The sequence below is a fragment of the Bufo bufo genome, chromosome 5 (assembly GCF_905171765.1).
Source record: "Bufo bufo chromosome 5, aBufBuf1.1, whole genome shotgun sequence".
Classification (NCBI taxonomy): domain Eukaryota; kingdom Metazoa; phylum Chordata; class Amphibia; order Anura; family Bufonidae; genus Bufo; species Bufo bufo.
This window is the reverse complement of record NC_053393.1, coordinates 203,321,502-203,344,108: the sequence shown is the minus strand read 5'-3', so window position 1 is coordinate 203,344,108 and position 22,607 is coordinate 203,321,502. Positions and strand designations below refer to the sequence as shown.

The 22,607-nt window shown below is 41.9% G+C and overlaps 1 protein-coding gene across 1 annotated transcript in view; it reads left to right on the top strand.

The window, feature by feature from the left end:
• Nucleotides 1-22,607, top strand: part of CPNE4 (copine 4) — a 475,385-nt gene that overhangs the window by 263,000 nt on the left and 189,778 nt on the right. Inside the window, exons 4-5 of the mRNA XM_040432996.1 lie at nt 10,334-10,408; nt 18,145-18,228. Of these exons, the coding sequence (XP_040288930.1) occupies nt 10,334-10,408; nt 18,145-18,228 (159 nt within the window). The remainder of the gene's footprint in view (nt 1-10,333; nt 10,409-18,144; nt 18,229-22,607) is intronic.

Genomic DNA, 22,607 nt, shown 5'->3' with positions numbered 1-22,607 from the left:
CAGTTGGGTACCTTGCGGCAGTACGAGCCACACTTTCATGATATTGATTATTTTTGAACCACAGTGTTTGTTTGCTTTTCATTGTTAATAGCAACATGGTGTCACAGGTTAAGGCCTAGTTCACACGAACGTTTTTTTTGCGAGTGAACGGGCCGTTTTTTTGTGTTCCGTATAAGGTCCGTATACGGAACCATTCATTTCAATGGTTCCGCAAAAAAAAACGGAATGTGTTCCGTATGCATTCCGTTTCCGTATTTCCGTTTTTCCGTTCCGTGGAAAGATAGAGCTTGTCCTATATTTGGCCGTAAATCCCGAATCGTTGCTCCATTAAAGTCAATGGGTCCGCAAAAAAAACGGAATGCATACGGAACACATCCGCATGTCATCCGTTTTTTGCGGATCACTAATTTAGAAATACTAGGCCCAGCCTACTTTTGCCATGTGTTCTGTGTTTACAAACTTTGCCAAGAGCACATGTGCAGGTGCTGAAACCGGCCCCAGCCTGTCTGCCTTGCAAGATAGCAGCTTCTCAAGATGGATGCAGAAAAATTGATCTTGCTGATCCAGGAACGTCCGCTGGGACACTCGAACGGAGGCCTATCACGACCGCATGTGCAAGGAGCGGGCATGGGACGAGGTGACCCGTGAGAATTAGGTATGACAACCCATGTTGATGTGTTTTGTGTGTAAAATGCCTATAATGTCATTGTTACTTGTCAAGCAGTGGTGTATATTGGAGTCTATTACACAAGCAGGTAAATCAGTATGTGTTTTTTTGGAATGTGCACCATGAGGATGTTGTGTAGCACTTGCTTTTTCAATGTCAAAGTGCTCAGCACTATATATTGTTTGATTATTCATCAGCCATGGCCACCTGTGGCTCACCTGCTGTAGTAAAACCTCAATTATAACCATGGCGTGCTGCAGTCTGATATATATTTCATGTGTGGACATGCTTAGAGGTATACATTTTAACCAGCTTTAGTGCTTCATATTGTGTATCCCTGTAATGTCCAAATATCAAGTCTGAATAATGTTTAAAGGCCTGTTATGTTTACCGGGTTACAACAATCCTGCTATCTCGCAGGTTATTCAGCCTATGAAATTTCAAAATCTCCAGTATATGGTATATTAAATTAAGTATTTACCGGTTTTAATGTAGTAGTAACCATATTTTGTGATGTGATTTTATACGTGTGATGACATTTTTTAAGTTCCAATTGTTGTTATGTTATATTTATACAGTCCAATGCTTAAAGACTCGCTGGCAGTCGTGTCGGGATCAGTTCCGCTGGGAACGAGATCAGGCCATGGGCAAAAGTGGTGATGGAGGCGTCAGAAAGAAGCCATACATTTATACCCGCCAGTTGGCTTTCTTAAAGCCAGTGCTGGACCTTAGGCCAATATGAAATGTCTAGATTATTTTGAATGTTTGCTTAGAAATGTCCCCAAATATATTAGTAGTGGCTTATTTAAAAAAATATATTTTTCATTTTACCAGTAATGTTTTATAGGCTAGTATACAACTAGGGCTGGACTGCACAAGCCAGGTACATGTTGTTATAATATCTTGTGTGAATATACTGGCCTTGTCACCACAATGATCACTAAAATATTCCAGCTACCATTGTTTATCCTGATATGACCGGCACAAATGGCTAACATTATAAACAGGTGAGGATAGCGATAAGGGACAACCATCTGTGCAGCTCTATATTACATAATAAGGATCTCCAAACGCCTTTTCAGATTGATTAGTTATCCTGATAATCAATATGTGACACGTCTACTGGAGCCATGACATCCAGTGTGGGTTACGAAATGTGGCTTATATGTTCATACAATGTATATATATATACCAATGTTATTTACATTACTCTCTCATTCCGCAGCACCGTTGACAGCCTGGAAGAGCAGAGGGGCCATGAGTCTACGACCAGTGATGAGGAGCGTGTGGCTGCTCCACAGGATTCCCCTTCTCTGGCCACTGAAGAGCCACAACTGTCGCAACCGTTGGATCCGGCAGAGAGGGAGGAGTCCTCTGCTGTGGAGGTTGGGGCTGAGGTTCAGTCGAGCCCCGAACCTTTATTAAGGAGACCATCACGGCGGAGAAGGGGTGCACCACAGCCTGCCGAACCTGCCTTAAATACTCGAGCCATTGTTGAAAGTCAGGTGCTCGAGTATTTAAGGCAGAGAAGGATTGAGGGCAAGGAAGAACGAATGCTCAGTGGCCTAGCGTCACTTATAGAACCTTTGTCTGCTGAAAAGCAAGATATATTTGTTTCTGTTATGGCTACTGTAGCCAACATTCTAAAAAGCCCTATGGACCCAGTGGAGCTAGTGCGGGCAGTCCATAATGTACATTGCCGGGCTTTAACTATAAGCGTTGGCACATCAGCCCAACCAGGGCCCAGTATGTATTACCAGCAGCCCATCCAACAAACTTATTCACAGCCCCTATTTTCCCAAGAACATGATTTTGCCCCTCGACCCCCTTGTCCTGTACCAAGGATGCGATACCCACCACCCCCTAATGTGGCTGGCCCTAGCACACAGGGCCCTTTTATGCGGGAATTATCCGAAATGTAATTTTGATGTTATGTTTTTTTTTTGTATTTGATAGCTGAATATTAAGCACTTTTATTTTTACCATGGAAAATGTTCATTACAAATATATACAAAAAATCCAAAAATCTGTTTCCTTTTATTAGCAGAGCATCAACATTTAAACGGTATACAACATTACATGTTTGAATTACATCACTACACTCCAAACGTCATACACATCTTTTTTTTTGTGAATCATTACAACTTGGGCTGGCAATAAACGTAAAGTCAACGCTGCTCAACCTTACGCCATCCAGCGTATAAAAATTACAACTCCAAGCATGCCCTATAAGAGCTATAGAATATCAACCCAGACTGGGAATTGTTGTTTGTATACAGTTGCAGGGACACAGGATGGGCAGACCAGTTTAACCCCAAAAATACATAATCTACATCTATTGGAATCATGTTGTATGTGCTTGAATAATCTCCGATTCCGGGACCTTGGACAGCATCTTTAAAGTCTTCGGCATGCCTAGGGAAAAACAACAAGTTTGGAATAAGTATTGCAACATATGGGTGCGTATGCAATCATAACATAGGTTCGATTTAGTTATGGTTTTTAAGAGGTATTAGAGGGTTGTTGTATACAATCAAATATATGATTTTTGTAGTCATGAAAATTTACTAATTTCGCTATTTAGACTACACAAATGTTATTTGACAATTCATACAATATAACCCCAGCCCACAAGCCCTATCAACACTATCAACATACTGTATAACCCCACCACCAAAAAAACAAAAATACAACTAGGAAAATAAAGTTACTAGGATTACCAGAGTCCAGATTATTTTACACTCTGCCATGAACTACGCCCATCTGCCACGGCACTGCTCTCTCAGGACTTGAAAAATATTCTTCATAGCGGGCCCGAACTGCAAGGGCTGCAGTTCCATGTCGTCTGTGAAGGGTCTGGTCCAATCCTCCTGAAGAAGAATATGTACCAGATTCCAAATCCTCAACTTCTGAGGGACCATCATTAATCCTGACAAAGTTATGCAGGATCACACACGCTTCAATAACCCGGGTGGCATTCTCCGGTGCCATCTGTAAGGATGACAGGAATACTCTCCACTTCTGTGTGAGTATTCCAAACGCACACTCTACATACCGACGAGCTCTACTCAGCCGATAGTTGAAGATACGTCTGCTGTCATCCAGGTTGCGTCTGGGAAAGGGTCGCATGACATGTGGTGCCAAAGCAAACCCTTCATCAGCCACAATTACAAATGGAGCCGGTGGTCCTGGGCTCTGGTAGGGCAAGCTGGTTGGCTCGAAGTCTCTCACACATTCTGGAAGCACTGAAAATGCGCGCATCTGCAGTGCTCCCATATGCCCCAATATCCACAATTATAAACTTGTAATTACTGTCAGCCAAGGCCATTAGCACGACAGAGAAATACTGTTTATAATTGTAGTACAGGGACCCTGAATGAGGCGGCTTCTTAACACAAATGTGTTTGCCATCCAGTGCCCCAATGCAGTTTGGAAACTGCGCATCACCATAAAAACCCTCAGCAATTCGGATCCAATCCTCAGCCTTGGGCTCTGGCATCACCGCTTCCCTGAGTCGCTGCCAAATCACATCACATGTTTGACGAACTATCATAGAAATCGTCGAAACTCCCAGCAGGAACTCAAAATGCAGAGATACAAATGAATTCCCTGTTGCCAAGAATCTTAAAAACAAAAAGAAAGAAAGATTAGATACTATAACAACCACCATTTGCAACTAATATAACCAAAGTGGTTGGTCACCCGCTCAGTAAATATGTATAGGTGCTAGTCGTCTATCCTGAATCACCCAGTCAGATAAAATGGCAAATCTAAAAATAGTACTGTAGACGTGCACTCTATATCTAAATGTGTGTGTCTCCTGGTATAGAGTGCCCGTCTACAATACTATTTCTCTATTTTCCATTAAAAAATTTGGTGCAACACTATGACACATATAACAAAATGATAACATTAATAACATGTAATACTAAGCACATTCTATAAAATAAACAATGCATACCTCAACGTGACGATGAGCTGCTCCTCTGGAGAAATGCAGCGCCTCATATTTGTGTCCTGGTAGGTGAGGCCAGGGCGCAGAGTCGCTAGCAACAAGTCAAAGCTGTTCACAGACATACGACAATACCGATGAAATTTATCAGGATGCTGTCGCATATCCATGTACAGCGTGTGGAAATGACCCTTTCTGTGCCGCTGAGAGATAATAGGATGAACCCACTGCCTCCTCCTCCTCGGTTCCACGTTCTGCAGAGTTGGCTGCGGTTCGAAGTCCCGAGAAAGCAGCCAGCACAAGAGAACCAGTTCCTCCTCAGCCATGATACAGCAGAAAATTGTAGCCAGAAACCAATGTCTGCCAAACACAGGATTCCAAATACGCTCTCAATGCTGAAACAAGCTGATGAAAATGGAGTCACAACTATCACATGACCAAGTTAAATAGGGGGCGTGAAAAAGGGATGTGGCCTAAACTGATGATGTCCAACCTTTTCTATTCCGTTTCTGATCCGCAAAAAATGGATTGGAAACAGAAACCATACGGCTATTCTTTGCGGACATACGGAACGGAAACGGAATGGAAACGGAAACACAGCGGAAGTCAAAAACGGACCAACGGATCCGATTAAAACGGACCGCAAAAAACTATAAAATCCATACAATCGTGTGAACTAGGCCTAAGGGGAAGGGGAAACACCAAATACACACCACAACGAATAGACAACAATCTAGGCCTCAAAAGCTAAGGCAGAGGGATGGTGACCTCCTAGTAATCCCTAGGCCTTTCCCTAACTCCTGCCAGTATGAGCAGATCCTGATGGTGGAAATACTCATACATCGAATACCTAAAGCCCTGCTAAAACTGACAAGACCTAGGATAGGTAGCAGGGGATGAGACAGCTGGATCCTACCAGAATGAAGGAACCTGCATCTCCCTGAGGCCTAGAAACAACAGATAATAAGAAACAGCGAAGGAAACAAGTACTTAGCTTAGAGATGTATGGAGAAGCAGGAGATCCAAGACAAACCAGCACTAGCAACTCCAAGCAGAAACTATCCACCGCATAGTCAGCAGTGTGAGGCAGATCTAAATAGAGCCTCATCACTGATAACGAGCGGCACCTGAGGAGAGGTGAGATCCTGCCAAACAACAACATACATAGAGGAAAACAGAGAGACCTGTCAGATAGCCTCACGTGCAGCAAGTCTATCCGATCTTCTCACCTCTCTCACAGGAGGGACCGTGAAACATGGTAACCCACAAAATTGCACGCCCATTAAAAATAAATACTGAATTAATGTGATTCCAATTAGTTAATATGATTATAATGATAATATGATAATAGCGTGCAGCGCCGCTCATATTCACTTCAATTGGTGCTGCTTTGGAGTAACCAGTTCTGTCCACTACACAAGGGTTTCTGGAATTACTCTGAAACAGCTAATCGACAGGGTTTAAGGGTGTTAGATGCCCGCTAAGGCCATTAATGTAAAAGAACCCCTTTAAGTTTTGCGCAAACTATCTTTCATTCCATATAATTTATAAATCAGGTTCAACAACACATTGTTTAAAAAAAAACATAACACATTTGAAGGGGAACATTTACTCTTATTAGAAAAATGAAATTTACATGATGAGGCCCGGGCACAATCTGCATGTGGCTTATAGGCGGCCTGCACCGCCGATACTTGCCATTTGAAATAGTGGGAAGCATATATGCAGCCTGGCAATTAGCAGTAATATACATGCTGAGCCCACAGCGGGCCTGCACCCTGTATAGACATCCTCACGTCCAAAAGCGATTAGGATGTGAAATTAAGGGTTTATTCACACATTACAGTAATAACGCATTTGGTATGGGGCTACTTTCACATCTGTGTTCCTGCTGTCTGGTTTTAAGATCCGGCATGGGATCTCAAAACCAAAGCAAAAATGCTTCCGCTACCGTTCAGAACCATTGTAAATCAATGGGCGCCGGATGCGCTTTTTCCGTGTCCGAAAAAAACTGATCCGGATCCGGCACCATTGATTTACATGGTTTTTGGTACCAGTTCAGTTTCCCATGCCACAAACAAAAACAATGCTTGCAGCGGTTTTGTGTCCGGCAGGGGAACTCAACAAACTGGAATGTATTGCACTCTGGTGCACTCCGTTCCAGTTTGTTCAATTTTGAGATCCTCTGTCGGATGGCAAAACTGGAAAGGAAAACTCAGATGTAAAAGTAGCCTAAGATATACACATTTGATACACAAAAGCAATTTTGCAGCAACATGTAATAGACCCTAATAAACGTTAAAAAAAATTATTCTAAAAATATGTCAGAGGAAAAAAGTGGTGAAACCTTGAACTTAATAACCTGTAGATCACCCTTCAACAGCAGTCACCTCCACCAAACAAATATGATTTGCGGAACTTTGAGAGAGAATTGTGGACCATTCTTCCATGCCAAGGTCAGCAACCTGGTCATTCCAAAAGACAAATCTTTTATAACTGCTCTTTAGTTGATTTACATTTGTTCAATGGGTCATTGTCTTGGTGCTTCACTCAACATCTCGCCAGCTTTAAAGGCTAGGTACACCTCTGGGGGCAATTTTTTCTTGCTTACATGTTACTGATTTTGGGCTAAAAATCTTTTTTTCAATCGGTCTTTATTGAAAATATTGAGCCCTTTTGTCACAAAGGGTTAACTGTCTAGCTGCGCGAATCCAACTTTTTTACTTTCATTTTGTGCCGGTCATCTAATAACCCTCAACTTTGAATTACTAAAAGGTCATGAACACTTATTTAAGGGCAGTATTACATTTAGCGATGCGGCTGACGATTGTTGGGAGAGAAGCGTCCTTCCTGACAATCGCCTGCTCACTAGCAGAGGAGACCACTGCTATCACATGCTGTAATCTCCTCCACAGTATGGAGAGGAGTGATTGTTATGCCATCGCTCGTCCCCATACTGACTACTTGTTTGCTGGCAACAGATTGTTATTACACAGCATGATCTGCCTACAGAAAATGATGATTTTTAATCTTGCTTAAAAATCTGGATTGCCTGACAAATGAGAACTTGTTCGCTCATCGGGTAATCTGCGGCAGTATTACACTGCCAGTGTAATACAGTCCTAAGCCATGTTCTTATCAGTAAGATAAGAATTGAGCTATAGTGTTTATAATGTCAGAGATCAGAGTTAAGGAGTCGTCAGCTGAGCTGGAACACAATAGAAATTCAGATCCTGCTACTAGAGAAACACAAAGCTGTTCAGGAAAAAGGGCTAAATATTTTTAATACAATTGAAAAAAAATATATATTTTTAACTCAAATTGAGTGCAATGCAATTATAAAAGTAAATTGCCCCCAAAGGTGTACATAGCCTTTAAAGGGATTCTGTCACCAAGTTTTGGGCTATAGAGCTGCAGACATGCACGGCTAGATCGCCGCTAGCATGTCCGCAATATACCGGTCCTATAGGGCTGTGTGCTTTTATTTTCTTTAAAAAAGGATTTTAGAGATATGTAAATTAGTCTTGTATGTGTCCAAGGGGCTGTACGAACCTTCCTGGGGCCCAGCCACGCCATCCTGTGAAGGAGCCCAGCACCGCCTATGTCCTCCGAATCTCCTCCTTTCATCAACGATAGATTGCCGTAATCTCGCGATGCGCGAGCTCGCGCATGCGCAGTTCTTTCCCTGAGGCTGATGCCAGTTCAGGGAAAGAACACTATACCGGCACTGCGCATGTGCGAGCTCGCGCATCGCGAGATTACGGCAATCTATCGTTGAAGAAAGGAGGAGATTCGGAGGACATAGGCGGTGCCAGGCTCCTTCACAGGCGGGCGTGGCTGGGCTCCAGGAAGGTTCGTACAGCCCCTTGGACACATACAAGACAAATTTACATATCTCTAAAATCCTTTTTTAAAGAAAATAAAAGCACACAGCCCTATAGGACCGGTATATTGCAGACATGCTAGCGGCGATCTAGCCGTGCATGTCCGCAGCTCTATAGCCCAAAACTTGGTGACAGACTCCCTTTAAGTTCTGGACTGCTGCTATACATTCTCCTGTAAAATATTTTAATTACGTTAGAATTCATTGTTCCGTCAGTGATTGAAAGCCATCCAGGCCCTGAGGCAGCAAAGCAATCAGAAGCCATAATGCTTCCTTCAATATGTTTTACTGTTGGGATGAGGGCTTGGTGTTGGTGTGTAGCGTTCTTTTCCTTCCAAACAAGCATTGTGCATTTCTACAAAAAATTCTTTATTTGTATATTTACAAAAAAAAGCACCTTTGTCTCATCTGTTCATTGGACCATAATGTTTTTTAGAACAGGAGTGGCTTCCTTTGTGGTGGCTTTCTATGAACACCATACTTGTTTAGTATTTTTCTACTAGTCGACACATGAACAGATGTTTATGCAGTTTGTACAGTCTTCTGTAGATCTTTTGCTGTTACCCTTGGGTTCTTTCTCACCTCTTTCATGGATGCCTTTTGTGCTGCTGAAGTGATCCTTACAGGATCACCACTCTTAGGGTCCATTCACACGTCCATAGATTTTCATTGGGGACGGAAGAGATGCGGACAGCACACAGTGTGATGTCCGCATCCGCATTTCCAGTGCGCGACCCCAATCTTCCGGTCCACGGCTCCTGAAAAAAATAGAACATGTCCTATTCTTGTCCGCAATAGCGGACAAGAATAGGCATTTGTATAGGGGTGCCGGCCCGGTGTATTGCGGATCCACAAATTGCGGATGCGCAGTACACAACGGACGTGTGAATGGACCCTTTGTGAGAAAAGCTACAGTCATAAATTTTCTCTATTTCTAGATAATGTGTTTAACTGTGGATTGATTTACACCTAATTTTTTGACAATGCTTTGGTTAGTCTTTTCCAGCGTCATGTATCTCTATATTATATCTTATGAAGTCGACTGAAAGTTGTTTGGATCAAGGCATGGCTCACACTATTCAGTCTTTCTTGCAAAGAACAGATTTGTCAGTAACCAGGCTATTTGTGCCTTTATTAACAAGGTTATTCCGGTTTCATAACATTGATGTTCTATGTTTAGGATAGCTCATCATTATCAGATCGGTGGAGGTTCAAAGTCTGTAATTACCCTGAACCACCACTACTATGTAGATAGTGTGCAGCTAAACATTGAAGAGTCTGCAGAACTCACACAAGTGCCTTGGCCCTTTCAAACAGCTAATCGGTGGACCTGCCAAGAGTTGAACTCCCATTGAACTGATATTGATGGCCTATTCTGAGTATGGATCGTCAGTAGAGTGACATTAGAATACCCCATTTAATGGACAAAACATCTGTGAAACTCACACTTCCAACCTAATCTTAATTAAAACAGATTTTCCCAATTAGCTCTTGGAGAAATAAGTAACACAGAGAAGTATTTTACTTTACTTTTTCCCCTACACTGTGGATGCTTACTTTTTCCCCTACACTGTGGATGCCCTCAATAAAACACATGGATGGTATTATGGATTTTAGTTTCATTTTATTGTGTTTTTATAATTGTAAATTTTATAAAAAATTAGGCAACATTTTATTAGTAATCAATGTGGAAATACAGATACTGTAATGCAAATGTTCCACTTACTTTTCTTGCAACTGAACTTTAGCAATTGTTATATACAAAACATCATTTTACATAACAACTGAAGATTGAATTAACTCTTACTATTTTAATTTTTTTTATTATTAGGTGATTGCAGAGGAATTATCTGGAAATGATGACTATGTTGAACTCTCTTTCAGTGCCCGGAAATTAGATGACAAGGTAAAATGTTAATTTCTAATCTTTATTGCAATATCCAATAACTGTATATAATTACATTGAATAAATGAAATCAGACTCCAGACATAAGACAATTCAGATATCAGACCCTAGAATAAATTCAGACCCTAGATGTCAGAACCCACATGTACCTCAGATCTCACATCAGATTCCTAAATTAAGTCTATACCCCTAAATTAAACATACCCAAGATCCCCACCATTATTCAGACTTCAGACCAGACCCCTAAATTAATCAGACGGTAGAGAAGACTGTTAAATCTGATCCAAGACCAGACCCTAGATTTAAAAAATAATCAGACCCCAGATCAAACTGCTTAATTAAAGGGATTGACCACATTTTAACAATTATTCTTAAATGCTCTCTAAATAATCTGATAAGGCATTTCTCTAAGCTTATCTCTGGTTAGCACCTGCTGCTCAAGGCCCATATAAACAGGGCAGAGCCACTGCTTTCCCATTCACGTAAAGCAAGATGGTGGCAGTTATCTGAGTTACTTAAATTACTACTTTCCTAGTTGTCCAAGGCTACATACTTTTCTGCAGTGGATGGTAGCTGAACTATTCTATCACTTGTGCAGAAGAGGATGCTGCCTTGGACAGTCAAGGAAGCGGTCACATGAGTAAATCATGGCTGCCAATGACATGCAGTAGCAACTGTGGGCTGCTTACAGCCACTGGTAAAAGTTTTGAGACTAAGACAATTTTTTTTTTTTTGCGAATTTTGCTTTTTCAATATTTTTGCTAGATGCTTCTATGTTATACTGAAGTACAATTATAAGCATTTCATTTTTTTACTTTTATTGACGAATACATTTGTTTATGCAAAGACTACCTATTCAGTGTTAACCCTTCTTTTTTAAAACTTCTGGGCCAAATCCTGAGTGAAGGCAACCCATTCTTGCCTAATCGGTGATTGAAGTTTACAAAAATTTCAGTGTTTTTGTTTGTCTACTCACTTTTTGAGGATTGACCATAGGTTCTCAATGGAATTAGACTCAAAAGTTCAAAGTTTTGTTTACTGAGCCATGTAGTTATCACTTTTGCGTTGTCTCGTGGTGCTCCATCATGGTGGATTGTTGGGAGAGGCTGCTCTTGGTGAATGTTGTGATACTATTCTTTATTCATGGCAATGTTCTAAGTTAAAATTGTTAGCGAGCCCATTCTTGTATGAGAAGCAACCCCACACAAGAATGGTCTCAGGATGCATTACTGTTGGCATGACACAGGATTCATTGTAGTGCTCACCATTTTCTTCTCTGAAAATATTTTCCGGATGTCCCTAACAGTCTGACAGGTGCTTTTTCAGAGAAAATAACTTTAACCCAGTCCTTTGCAGTCCAATCCCTGTACTTCCTGCAGAATGTTAAGTATTACACAGGCCGATTGAGCAAGCGATTGTCAGGAGGTAAGTGTTCCTTCCCGACAACCACCTGCTAGCTAGTGGAGAAGACTGCTGCTACTATATGCAGTGATCTCCTCTGCAACATGGGGAGGAGCAATCACGATGCCAATGCTCGTCCCCATGCTATCCAGTGGTTTGCAGGCGGCAGATCATAATTAGCGTGATCTGCCACATGCAAATGATGACTTTTAAGCGTGCTTAAAAATCCCAATCGCCTGGTGAATGAACGCTCGTTAGCGATCATCCTCCAAAAAATCTGCCGGTGTAATACAGCTTTTAGTCTGTCTTTGATGGTTTTTTTTCGAGAGAAGTGGCTTCTTTACTTTACCCTCCCACCTTCCCTTTTTAAAACAACCAGTCTGCTCTTCTAATTCAATCAGCAGGGATATCAGCTGCCTTATCCTCATTAACACTTTCTCCTGAGCTAACAAGAAGATCACTGAAATGATGTTAGTATGTAATTTTGTGGCAGGGCTGAATTACAGTGGCAATTGTGTTTTTGTGATGAAGTTAATTTTCATGGTAAAAAATTATTCATTTCATCTGGTAATTCTTCATAACAATATAAAGTTAATGCAAATTGCCACCATAATAACTGAAGCAGAAAACTGTGTGAAAACCAAAATTTGTGTCAGTCTCAAAACTTTACAACTGTACATGGACCATGGATGCGTACCTGGGGCCTTCTAACCATCAATCAGATGAGAGTAATACCTCTTCATAGTTGCTTGTGTCACATTAGAAATGTTCCCACTTTCTCTGGATCATCATTTATCACCTTAGGATAATAAACCTGATGGACCTCATATTCAAACTTGACTTTCAGTATAGGCGCTATGCTAAGACTCTCACTGCACTGCTCTCTCTCTCTAACATGATGGCTCTGTCTTCTGCACTCTTCTCCTAAGCCACATGTCTCCTGGCTCCTTGACTTTGCCTCTCACTCCTGAAACTGCTTCTCTCTCGTACGGTGTAGTGCAACCCTCCATACGGGGCACAGATCAGCCTGGCATCTACATATGTAATCTGCGACCATCAGTACACCATCACTACTCACAAAGAAAAAAAACTTTTTCTCAGTTTTAGTGAGAAAACAACCCCATTTAACAGTTACTCGCAACACAGCTCCACCTCCCAGTAGTGTCAAAATCTTAGATTCTAGCCCTCCTTCCCTTGGGCCACTGACTACACATGCACCATGTAAAAAAAAAACGTTCTTGATGGGTCCTGTGCTGCCGGAGCTGGCATCTCATTTATGACAAGGCATTTATGTCATAGATTAAAAGGTTCCTCCAGCAATCCATGCACCAGACTGAAATCTACTTCAACTCGTACCTGACATAAATTTCAGTCATCATTTATGCCAGTTTCTGTCATAAATGAAGATGAATGTGCTGGGTCCGATGGCCCTGCCTACACCCAGCACTCCCCATGCCTCCTTTTCAGAAACTGACAGGGCAGCATAAAAATGCCAACTGCAATTAAATCTTCGCAATGACATTTAAAAAGTAAAAATATATATGAGAATAAAGGGGTTAGAAATAGGAAAAAACAATATGGATAAATACATTTTTTTAAGGAGTAATAAATAACCAACAGAAAGCATTTACATTCCTAAAGCAGGAAGGTAGTGAAGAAGCACTAAAAAGTATATGAATATAAATAGAATATATAGAAACAGACAAAGGCAGTCAAGTTAGAGACAGAGATAGTCATTGCCAAAGAGAGTAAAAATAACTCTAAAATGTTCTTCAATTATACACTACTGGAAAATGAAAAAAGAACACCTGGAAAACATAATTGTTAATGCTCTGAGACTGATTGAGTAGGAACTGCTAGTGGTTCTTGCACAATGATCATACAACAAAGGTAGTGCACCCTTTATTTTGGGTCCTGCAGCCAGGGTCACATTAATACTGGGTGGCATCTCCCCTTGCTGCGATACAGGCTGCCCCTAACTTGGTAACAGTCATACAGATGCTGGATATCCTCCATGGTATGCCATTCCAAGCTCTTTCAACGTGGACCCATAGTTCAGCCAAAGTGTTGGCAGCTGTGAATGGGACATCCCCATCCAGTCCCAGACATTCTTGATGGAGGAGAGATCTAATGAGCTGGCCAGGGATGCTGCTGGATACCCTGACGTGAAGTATAATGCAGGCAGTGTGTGATTGGGCTTTATCCTGTTGGAATTCCACATCTCCTGAGTCAAAAAAGGCAATAAGATTGTTTCCGTGATGTCCAGGACATACCGAAGCCTGATCAATGTTCACTCCATGAATACCAGATGGAAATGGCCATGGTAGCTCATGTCACCCCACACCATTATGCTTGGTTCTATTTGTCTCCACACTCTGCATGATGGCAGTAGGCACTCTCCAGCCCTCCCTCTTACCGGGATGTGCCATTATTAATATCACTGCAGAACTTGCTTTCATCACTAAATACTATTGTTTGCCATTGATGGCCGCTTCAGAAAACAGGTTCTGCTATTCTCACCTTTCTCTGTGGATGTTTACTCAATGAGCTAAAAAAGACATGAACAATACAACCATTTTCACGTTATTACTTTAATTAAATTGTCTTTGTCAGTGCACATTTTATGAGTTACTGCTGATGAAATTTGTTTTGGGTCTGACTTGCACAAATCAGTTGTCAGATTTCATTCAAAACTGAATAAATCTAACTCAAATTGAAAGTCCCTAGATTGCCCTGAAAAGTTTTGTATGACATTCTGGGATCTCCTACAACTGTATCCAGCCCCTTTAAAGTTATTTAATGCCAAGACAGCAATAGTAGTGTCATAATGACAGCAACATACATGCCCATGGGTAAACCGCTGGTAGCTGGTATTAACAAACAGCCTGCTTAACCCCTTCCTGACCGTTAAGTTTTTCATTTTTGCGTAACTTTTTTACTTTTCGGTTCACATAATGTTTGTTTTTGAAGGAAAGGTTGTACTTTCTAATGGCACCATTTAATATTACATGTGATGTACTGAGAAGCTGGGAAAAATTCCAAATGAGGTAGAATTGGAAAAAAAAAGCATAATTCTGCCACAGTTTTATAGGTTTTGTTTTTACAGCATGGAGTATAACTGGAGGAAAGACTCTCAAACACTGTGGTCACAATTTACCACAGCGTCTGAGGAGTTGAATGTCTATAATCATTGTTATCGCCAACCACAGACATTATTTCTTTGTGTCTGCTGTGTAAACAGTAGACATCTGGTGGCCATGGTGCCCACCTCCGGAGTGGGGGCCCTCTTTAAAGAACCAACATGTGCCATACATATGCGGGATAGGGTTAAAAACAAACTGAATTGATTTGTTATGCTTTTTAATATTAAAAAAATTGTCCATATTATCTGTTTTTGGAGAGCAGCAATAGGTTTGGCGTTATGGTAAAGAAAATATATTCTCCACCAATACACAGTAACAGTGACACAGAAAAATGTGTCAGGTGCACTGGTCTGTGAGCAACTGAGGTTTTTATAGAAAATGTTCAATATTTTTTTTTAAAATGGTCACGTACAGAATACATTACAGTATATGGCAACTTTTTCTTGCAGTGATAGATGAACGGATGGACAGACAGACAGATCAAAAGACAGATAGATAGATAGATATAAGATAGATAGATAGATAGATAGATAGATAGATAATAGATAGATAATAGATAGATCATATTGTGCATAGACAGCTATTGTAAAAATAAGACTGTCAGTGTAACAAATCTTACAATTATCCAATGGGGTTCACTTACTTTTTCTTGCAGGGATAGATAGATAGATAGATATGAGATAGATAGATAGATAGATAGATAGATAGATAGATAGATACGAGATAGAGGGATATGCGTCAGCAGCAACCTGGGAAAACTCCTCAGCAGTATCCTGAATAAGAGGATCCTCAGCTTCCTCACCCAGCACAACATCCTCAGCAGAAGACAAGCAGGCTTCATACCAAACCACCGCACCATGGACCACATCTACACCCTGCAGAGCCTCATCAAGAGCCATGTCCACAATACAATGCATGGAAAGATCTATGCCTGCTTTGTGGACTTTAAGAAGGCCTTTGACTCAGTGTGGCATCCGGGCCTATTCATGAAACTTCTTGAAAGCGGAATAGGAGGAAAAACATATGATGTCATCAGAAGTTCCTACACTGAGAACAGATGCAGCGTGAAGGTAAATGGGAGGAGAACGGCTTATTTACGGCAGAGCCGAGGAGTCAGACAAGGCTGCAGCCTCAGTCCAACCCTGTTTAACATCTACATCAATGATCTGGCGTCGGCTCTAGAGTCCTCCACAGCACCTGGTCTCACCCTCCATGACACCGAGGTGAAATTTCTCATTAATGCAGATGATCTTCTGCTACTATCGCCAACTGAGAAAGGTCTCCAAGATAACCTGAAAATCCTGGAGAAGTTTAGTAACACCTGGGCACTGCCCATCAATCCAAAGAAAACCAACATCATGGTATTCCAGAAAAGAAACCAAAAAGCAGCCGGGCGTCCTCCCTTCCTGCTAAACAACTGTCCAATTTCAGAAACTGACAGCTACACCTACCTGGGCCTAGAAATCTGCCAATCAGGGAGTTTTAAGAAAGCAAGGAAAACACTGAAAGACAAGGCGAGCAAAACCTTCTATGCCATCAGAAGGCGTCTGTATCACCTTAAAGCACCAGTGACTGTCTGGCTTAAAATCCTTGACACCATCATCGCCCCGATCCTCCTGTATGGCAGTGAAGTCTGGGGCCCAGACATATACCCAGATTGGGCAAAGTGGGACTCTGGGCCAACAGAACTATTCCACCTAGAACTCTGCAAATACTTTCTCCAGGTCCACAGGAGCACTTCAAACAGCACCTGTCGTGCAGAACTGGGCAGATTCCCATTTTACTTTGCTGTCCAGAAGAGGGTGCTATCATTCAGAGCCCATCTTCATAGCAGCAGTCCCAGCTCCTATCATCACAAAGCCTTGCTACACCAAGAAGCCCCAGAAAAACAAAGCACCATGCAACAAGTCACCCAAACCCAGCCTGCCCAAGCCACCAACCAATATAGCCTGACAAAGGGCGAAATCCAGAGGACGATACACAAGTACAAAGAGGAGTATATAAACATCTGGAGGAACAACATAAGAACATCCCAGAAGCTGACCGTATACCAAAGCCTGCAGAGGGAGTACAAACTAGCCCCATATCCAAAAGACCGACAGATCCTGAGCCGGTACAGACTGAGCGCCCACAGCCTGCTCATTGAATCCGGGCGTCACCGACAGAGGTACATGCCCAGGGAGAGCAGACTGCACCAGCAGTGCGACCAGGAGGCCGTGGAAGATGAGGCTCATTTCCTGCTGCGATGCCCCAAATACTCAGCAGTGAGGGAGACTCACTTCAGGAGACTGTCTGATCTCTGCCCAGACTTCATCTCCATGGAGGAGGAAGAGAGACTCTCCATACTGCTGGGGGAAGAGGAGAACACAGCAGCCACAGCAGCACAATATATTATTGTCTGCCATAGACTGAGAGGAGCCTGATATACCATGGACTCCTTTATCCCCACCCTGGACGTGTCCCCACCTCCCAACCCTACCCAATTATTTCCCACTTGCTTTGACAGTGCTAAAATGTATTTAGTCCTGCCAATAAAGCTTATTTGATTTGATTTGATTTGGATAGATAGATAGATAGATGATAGATAGATAATAGATAGATAGAGACACTGTGCATAGACAGCTATTGTAAAATAAGACTGGCAGTGTAACAAATCTTACAATTATCCAATGGGGTTTACTTACTTTTTCTTGCAGGGATAGATAGATAGATAGATAGATAGATAGATAGATAGATAGATAGATAGATAGATAGATAGATAGATAGACAGACGATAGATAGATAGATAGAGGATAGATAGATAGATAGATAGATAGATAGATGGATAGATAGATAGATAGATAGATAGATAGATAGATGATAGATAGATAGATAATAGATAGATAGACATACTGTGCATAGACAGCTATTGTAAAATAAGACTGGCAGTGTAACAAATCTTACAATTATCCAATGGGGTTTACTTACTTTTTCTTGCAGGGATAGATAGATAGATAGATAGATAGATAGATAGATAGATAGATAGATAGATAGATAGACACATTGTGCATAGACAGCTATTGTAAAATCAGACTGGTGGTGTAACAAATCTTACAATTATCCAATCTCCCATTTCAATCTTCTGTGACAGGAGAGATGTAAACAGACAGAATAGATCTGCCAATCCATTTAATTGAATCCTTTCCATTTTAGGATTTTTTCAGCAAGTCAGATCCATTCTTGGAAACGTTCAGAATGAATGATGATGGCACTCAGCAGCTGGTTCACAGGACTGAGGTAAGAGGATATATACCATACGTATCTCCATACACACACCGAATTGTAAAACGGAAACATAACAATATGGTTAGTCAGGCTGGTCTCTGTTGTAAATACTTGTAATGTGCAATCTAGGTGTTGTCAGAAACATATGGTATATTCAAATTAATCTTTTGTTCTTTTATTAAAAACATCAAAATTACACAGCATCTGTTTGTATCTTGTCAAGTGTGGGATGTTTTATGCCCAAATCAAGCTTTCTTAACAGCATGATGCATTGTATTTCTATATTCCCGCATGATAGTCTCGTTTTATCTAATTACAGCGCACACTTACAGTATGTAAAGCTCCGCTGACATACATTATATTCACATTAGAAATGGGCTTTTAATATTTATGACGTGAATAAAATATTGATCAGTCAACCTGCAGCCAGCCAGTAGCGCAGGGGCAACACGTGAGGTTCACGGTGGACCGATGAGGGGCCAAATAATAACACACAGTTCATCAGTTTACTCGGTTAGCAGAAAGCCTCCCTGGGCTGGCAGCACAGTGTTGAGGTGGACAGCACGAAATCCTCTGGGGCACGCTCTGTGGTAGGGAAGCATCAGCCAAGATGGTGGTTGAGGTGCCCTTGATGTCAGGGGTGCTTAGGGTGCTTGTTGCGGCTGAGTTCCTTGATGGTATTTGTCGTGACGCCAGTACCGTTAATGGTGGTACAACCAATAGTAGTAAAAACGAGGTAGACAGTGGTCAGATACAACTCACAACTTTTACTGATCTTGGTTCCGGTTGCAGTAGGTACATCAATCAAAATGCAGTTTTTGGTTAGCAGTAGAGTTAATCCGTGAATCCACAGTTTTTAGGCTTTCTTAGGCTGGATTTAAGCTGTGGATATGGAGTACCTTATTCCTGTTGGTATGCTCAGCCCTATACCTTGTCCTTTCCCTCCAAGCTGAATATTGGGACAGGTAGCTAATCTGTTTCCCAGAATTATGGTGTGGCGGCCAGAAGCCCTAAAGTCCTCCACCATGCGCAAAGGTGTCTGTGGCCCTAAATAACGGCTATTATCACCGATGAATCTTTCTGGTGCTTGGGTCTGTTCCAGGGAGGCAAACTCTCTCCTACTGGTCAGGGATGCAAGTGTATAGTCTGGCCACAGAAGGAAAACGCTCTCCTGCACCTCACACCTTTGTACTACCTCATAGCGAAGTTGGCTCCACTCACTAATCTGTGGTGTGGAGTCTTCACTCTGCATTCTCAACTCTGTTTGAATTTGAGTTTCTCCCACAAATCTAATCTGTCTCACTAGGCCTGACCAAAGTATTTATAGGACCTAAGTGTTATCCCCATCTAGTGGTGGGATGTATAAATTACACCTAATCTGCCTAGTAACAGGGATTTTGCAGATAAGTTAGTACAAAATTACATAGCATAGCATAATACAATTCTTATGAAAAAAAAGTGCTTTTAAGCAGTGCCCACACACATGTAGTGGGACGCTGCAAAACACTCGATCCTAACTAGCAAGCTTGGCATTTTCACATGGACACTATAGAGAATATATCCTTTTCTAGTGCACAAATAATTGCAGGAACTTTGCTTCAGGATTAGGGACATTTAAAAAGAATGGGGGAGATTTATCAAACTGGTGTAAAGTAGAACTGGCTTAGTTGCCCATAGCAACCAATCAGATTCCACCATTCATTTTTCACAGCTCCTTTTGAAAATGAAAGGTGGAATCTGATTGGTTGCTGGGGGCAACTAAACTAGTTCTACTTTACACCAGTTTGATAAATCTCCCCCCAGTGTGTCATGTTTAAAATGAAGTGCAATCTACAGGAAACATGTTATAGAGCAAGATGAGCTGAACCGATTGATCTATAATTTTGCAGGAAAACATTCAGTATAAATTGTATTTAATGTGTTTAACCCCTTCTACCCCGTGCCAGTTTTCACCTTCCTGTCCAGGCTATTTTTTGCAAATCTGACATATGTCACTTTATGTGGCAAAAACTTTGGAGCACTTTTACTTATCCAAGTCATTTTTAGATCCTTTTCTTGTGACACATTGTACTTTATGACAGTGGTAAATTTGAATCAATAAATTTCACCTTTATTTATAAAAAAAACTAATTTATCAGAAATTTTTTCAAATTCACAATTTTCCAAAATTCCATTTCCCTGCTTTTAAGGACAATGTATATAGCAATGAATAATAAATATTGGCGCTCCCACTGGCAGTTTGAAAATATCAGAAGTAATGAAGGAGCCAAAAATATAACTTTTACTAATATAGTTAAAACATAGCCCCACATACAAATAAATGGTGATAATGATAAATATGGCTTAAGAGATAAGGAACAGTCTTACCGTTCCGACGCAACCCTGGTTAGGATCAACCGAGCGTGGTAAAGAGGCACCACGTCCAGGCTGGTAATTAGGTATGGTCATTGGTAACTGTTAGGTGTAGACAGTGCAGGGAACCAATGTCCCTAGAAATCCCTGGTTGGGGATGAGGCCATTGCTAATGCGGCCCTACCTATCTATACAGAGTTCCTACCCCGCAAGGGGCGGCCCTGTCTGGATACCTTACCTTAAGGTAGGGAGACGTCCCTAGTAAGCCCTATTGGATAGTTTCCGACGTGTCACGTTTCAAGTGGTCTATCATCAGGGGAATTGATCCGCAATAGGTGCAAAAAGATAGTCCTACAAAGAGAATATAATCAACATAAGACTATAGACAACATAAAAGATGGTTCACAGAAAATGAGAACTATTTGAAGACTAAACTGGGACATACCTTGGATCAGTGGATCATTAGGATGTTAGAACAGGACAACAAAGGTCCCTTGTAGACTGGTAAACCCCACAAGTTGCTGGAGGGCACCACTGGGGCAGCTGAAATAATTCCTTCAGCTGCACGCCGATTACCATGCGAAGCGCCATGTTTATAGGCGCAGTGCGCGCCCTGTAACTCCCAGCGCCGCCTCCCAGAATCACGCGGTCCGCTCACCTGACAATGACGTGACGCTCTACCAACAGGCGCGTCCGCGGGTGAAACGCAGCACGCCGGCCGGTGGAACGCAGCACCCGGTCACAGTGGGGCGGGTGGGAAACAGGCAAGAACTATGCGCACGTTGCTGGGCAGCAGAAAGACGCCAGTGAATGCACTGACGTCTGATGCATGTTGCGACAGATCGGACAGAATAGTCAAGGCTCAAACAACAATTTAAAAAGCATTTCATGCAGGAATTCAGGTAACATGGCAAATATTCTTGTGTATATGCAAAAACAGAGAGCAATATACAGTATTAATGAACAAAAGAAAAATATGATGAAAGAGAATGGCTGAAAAGTGGGGAGAACTAGGGGAAGAGGGACTGTAAAACAGTAAGTCCCTCAATGGGGGACAGTGGGTGTCATGATTCTAAAATACCCAGGACAAGTTATTATAAATAGGGGGGGGCCATGGAATGGCACGAAATTTCCCCTTGTTAATTGTGGACTAGCCTCTCCCTGGCATTCTAGTTACTAAGGAGATGGGTACATAAAGTAGATGCACTGGCCTCTCCCTGGCATTCTAGTTACTAAGGAGATGGGTCAATAGAGTAGATGCACTGTCCGCCAAGGGGTTGCCCATACATGATTATAGGAAGCAACCAAAGTTTAATTGCTCATTGAGGCCTGAGGGGGCCATAGTCTTAAGGTCATAGATCCATTTGGCCTCCCTCTGCAATATCATCTTGTACCAATCACCACCCCTCATTGGTGGGTTTACTTTGTCAATGGCCATGAAAGAAAGACGTGCACAGCCATTGTGGAAATTGTGGACATGTTTTGCCACAGGGGTGTCCTTGTGTTTGCCAATATCATTGAGGTGTTCGCCTACTCTCCTGTGAAATTCCCGGATTGTCTGGCCAATGTACTCTTTTCCACACTGGCAGACAAGCCGGTAAATAACCCCTCGAGTGCGGCAATTGATGTAGTCACGGATGGTGAATTCTCTGCCTGTGACATTACTTTTAAAGGATTTGCCAGTCTTAATATGCTGGCACGCAATGCATTCCCTTCACCTGAAACAGCCCCGGTTCGGGTTATGGAGCCAGGCCCATCCCAGCGATGGTTTAGGAGTGTATTGGCTCTGTACCAATCTGTTGCGTAGGCTCCTGCCTCGTCTGTAGGTTATTTGGGGAAAATATCCCAACACCTCCCTCAGGTCCGGGTCCATCAGCAGAATGTGCCAGTTCTTAGTAATTATACCTCTGATAGACTTGGCTTCGCCGTCGTAGGAAGTTATTAGGCAAATCAGTTTTTTTGTTGATACTGATTTGTGTCTAGGAGTGAGGAGAGTAGAGCGTTCCTCTGTCAAGGCTGATCTAAAAGCTGATTTAAGA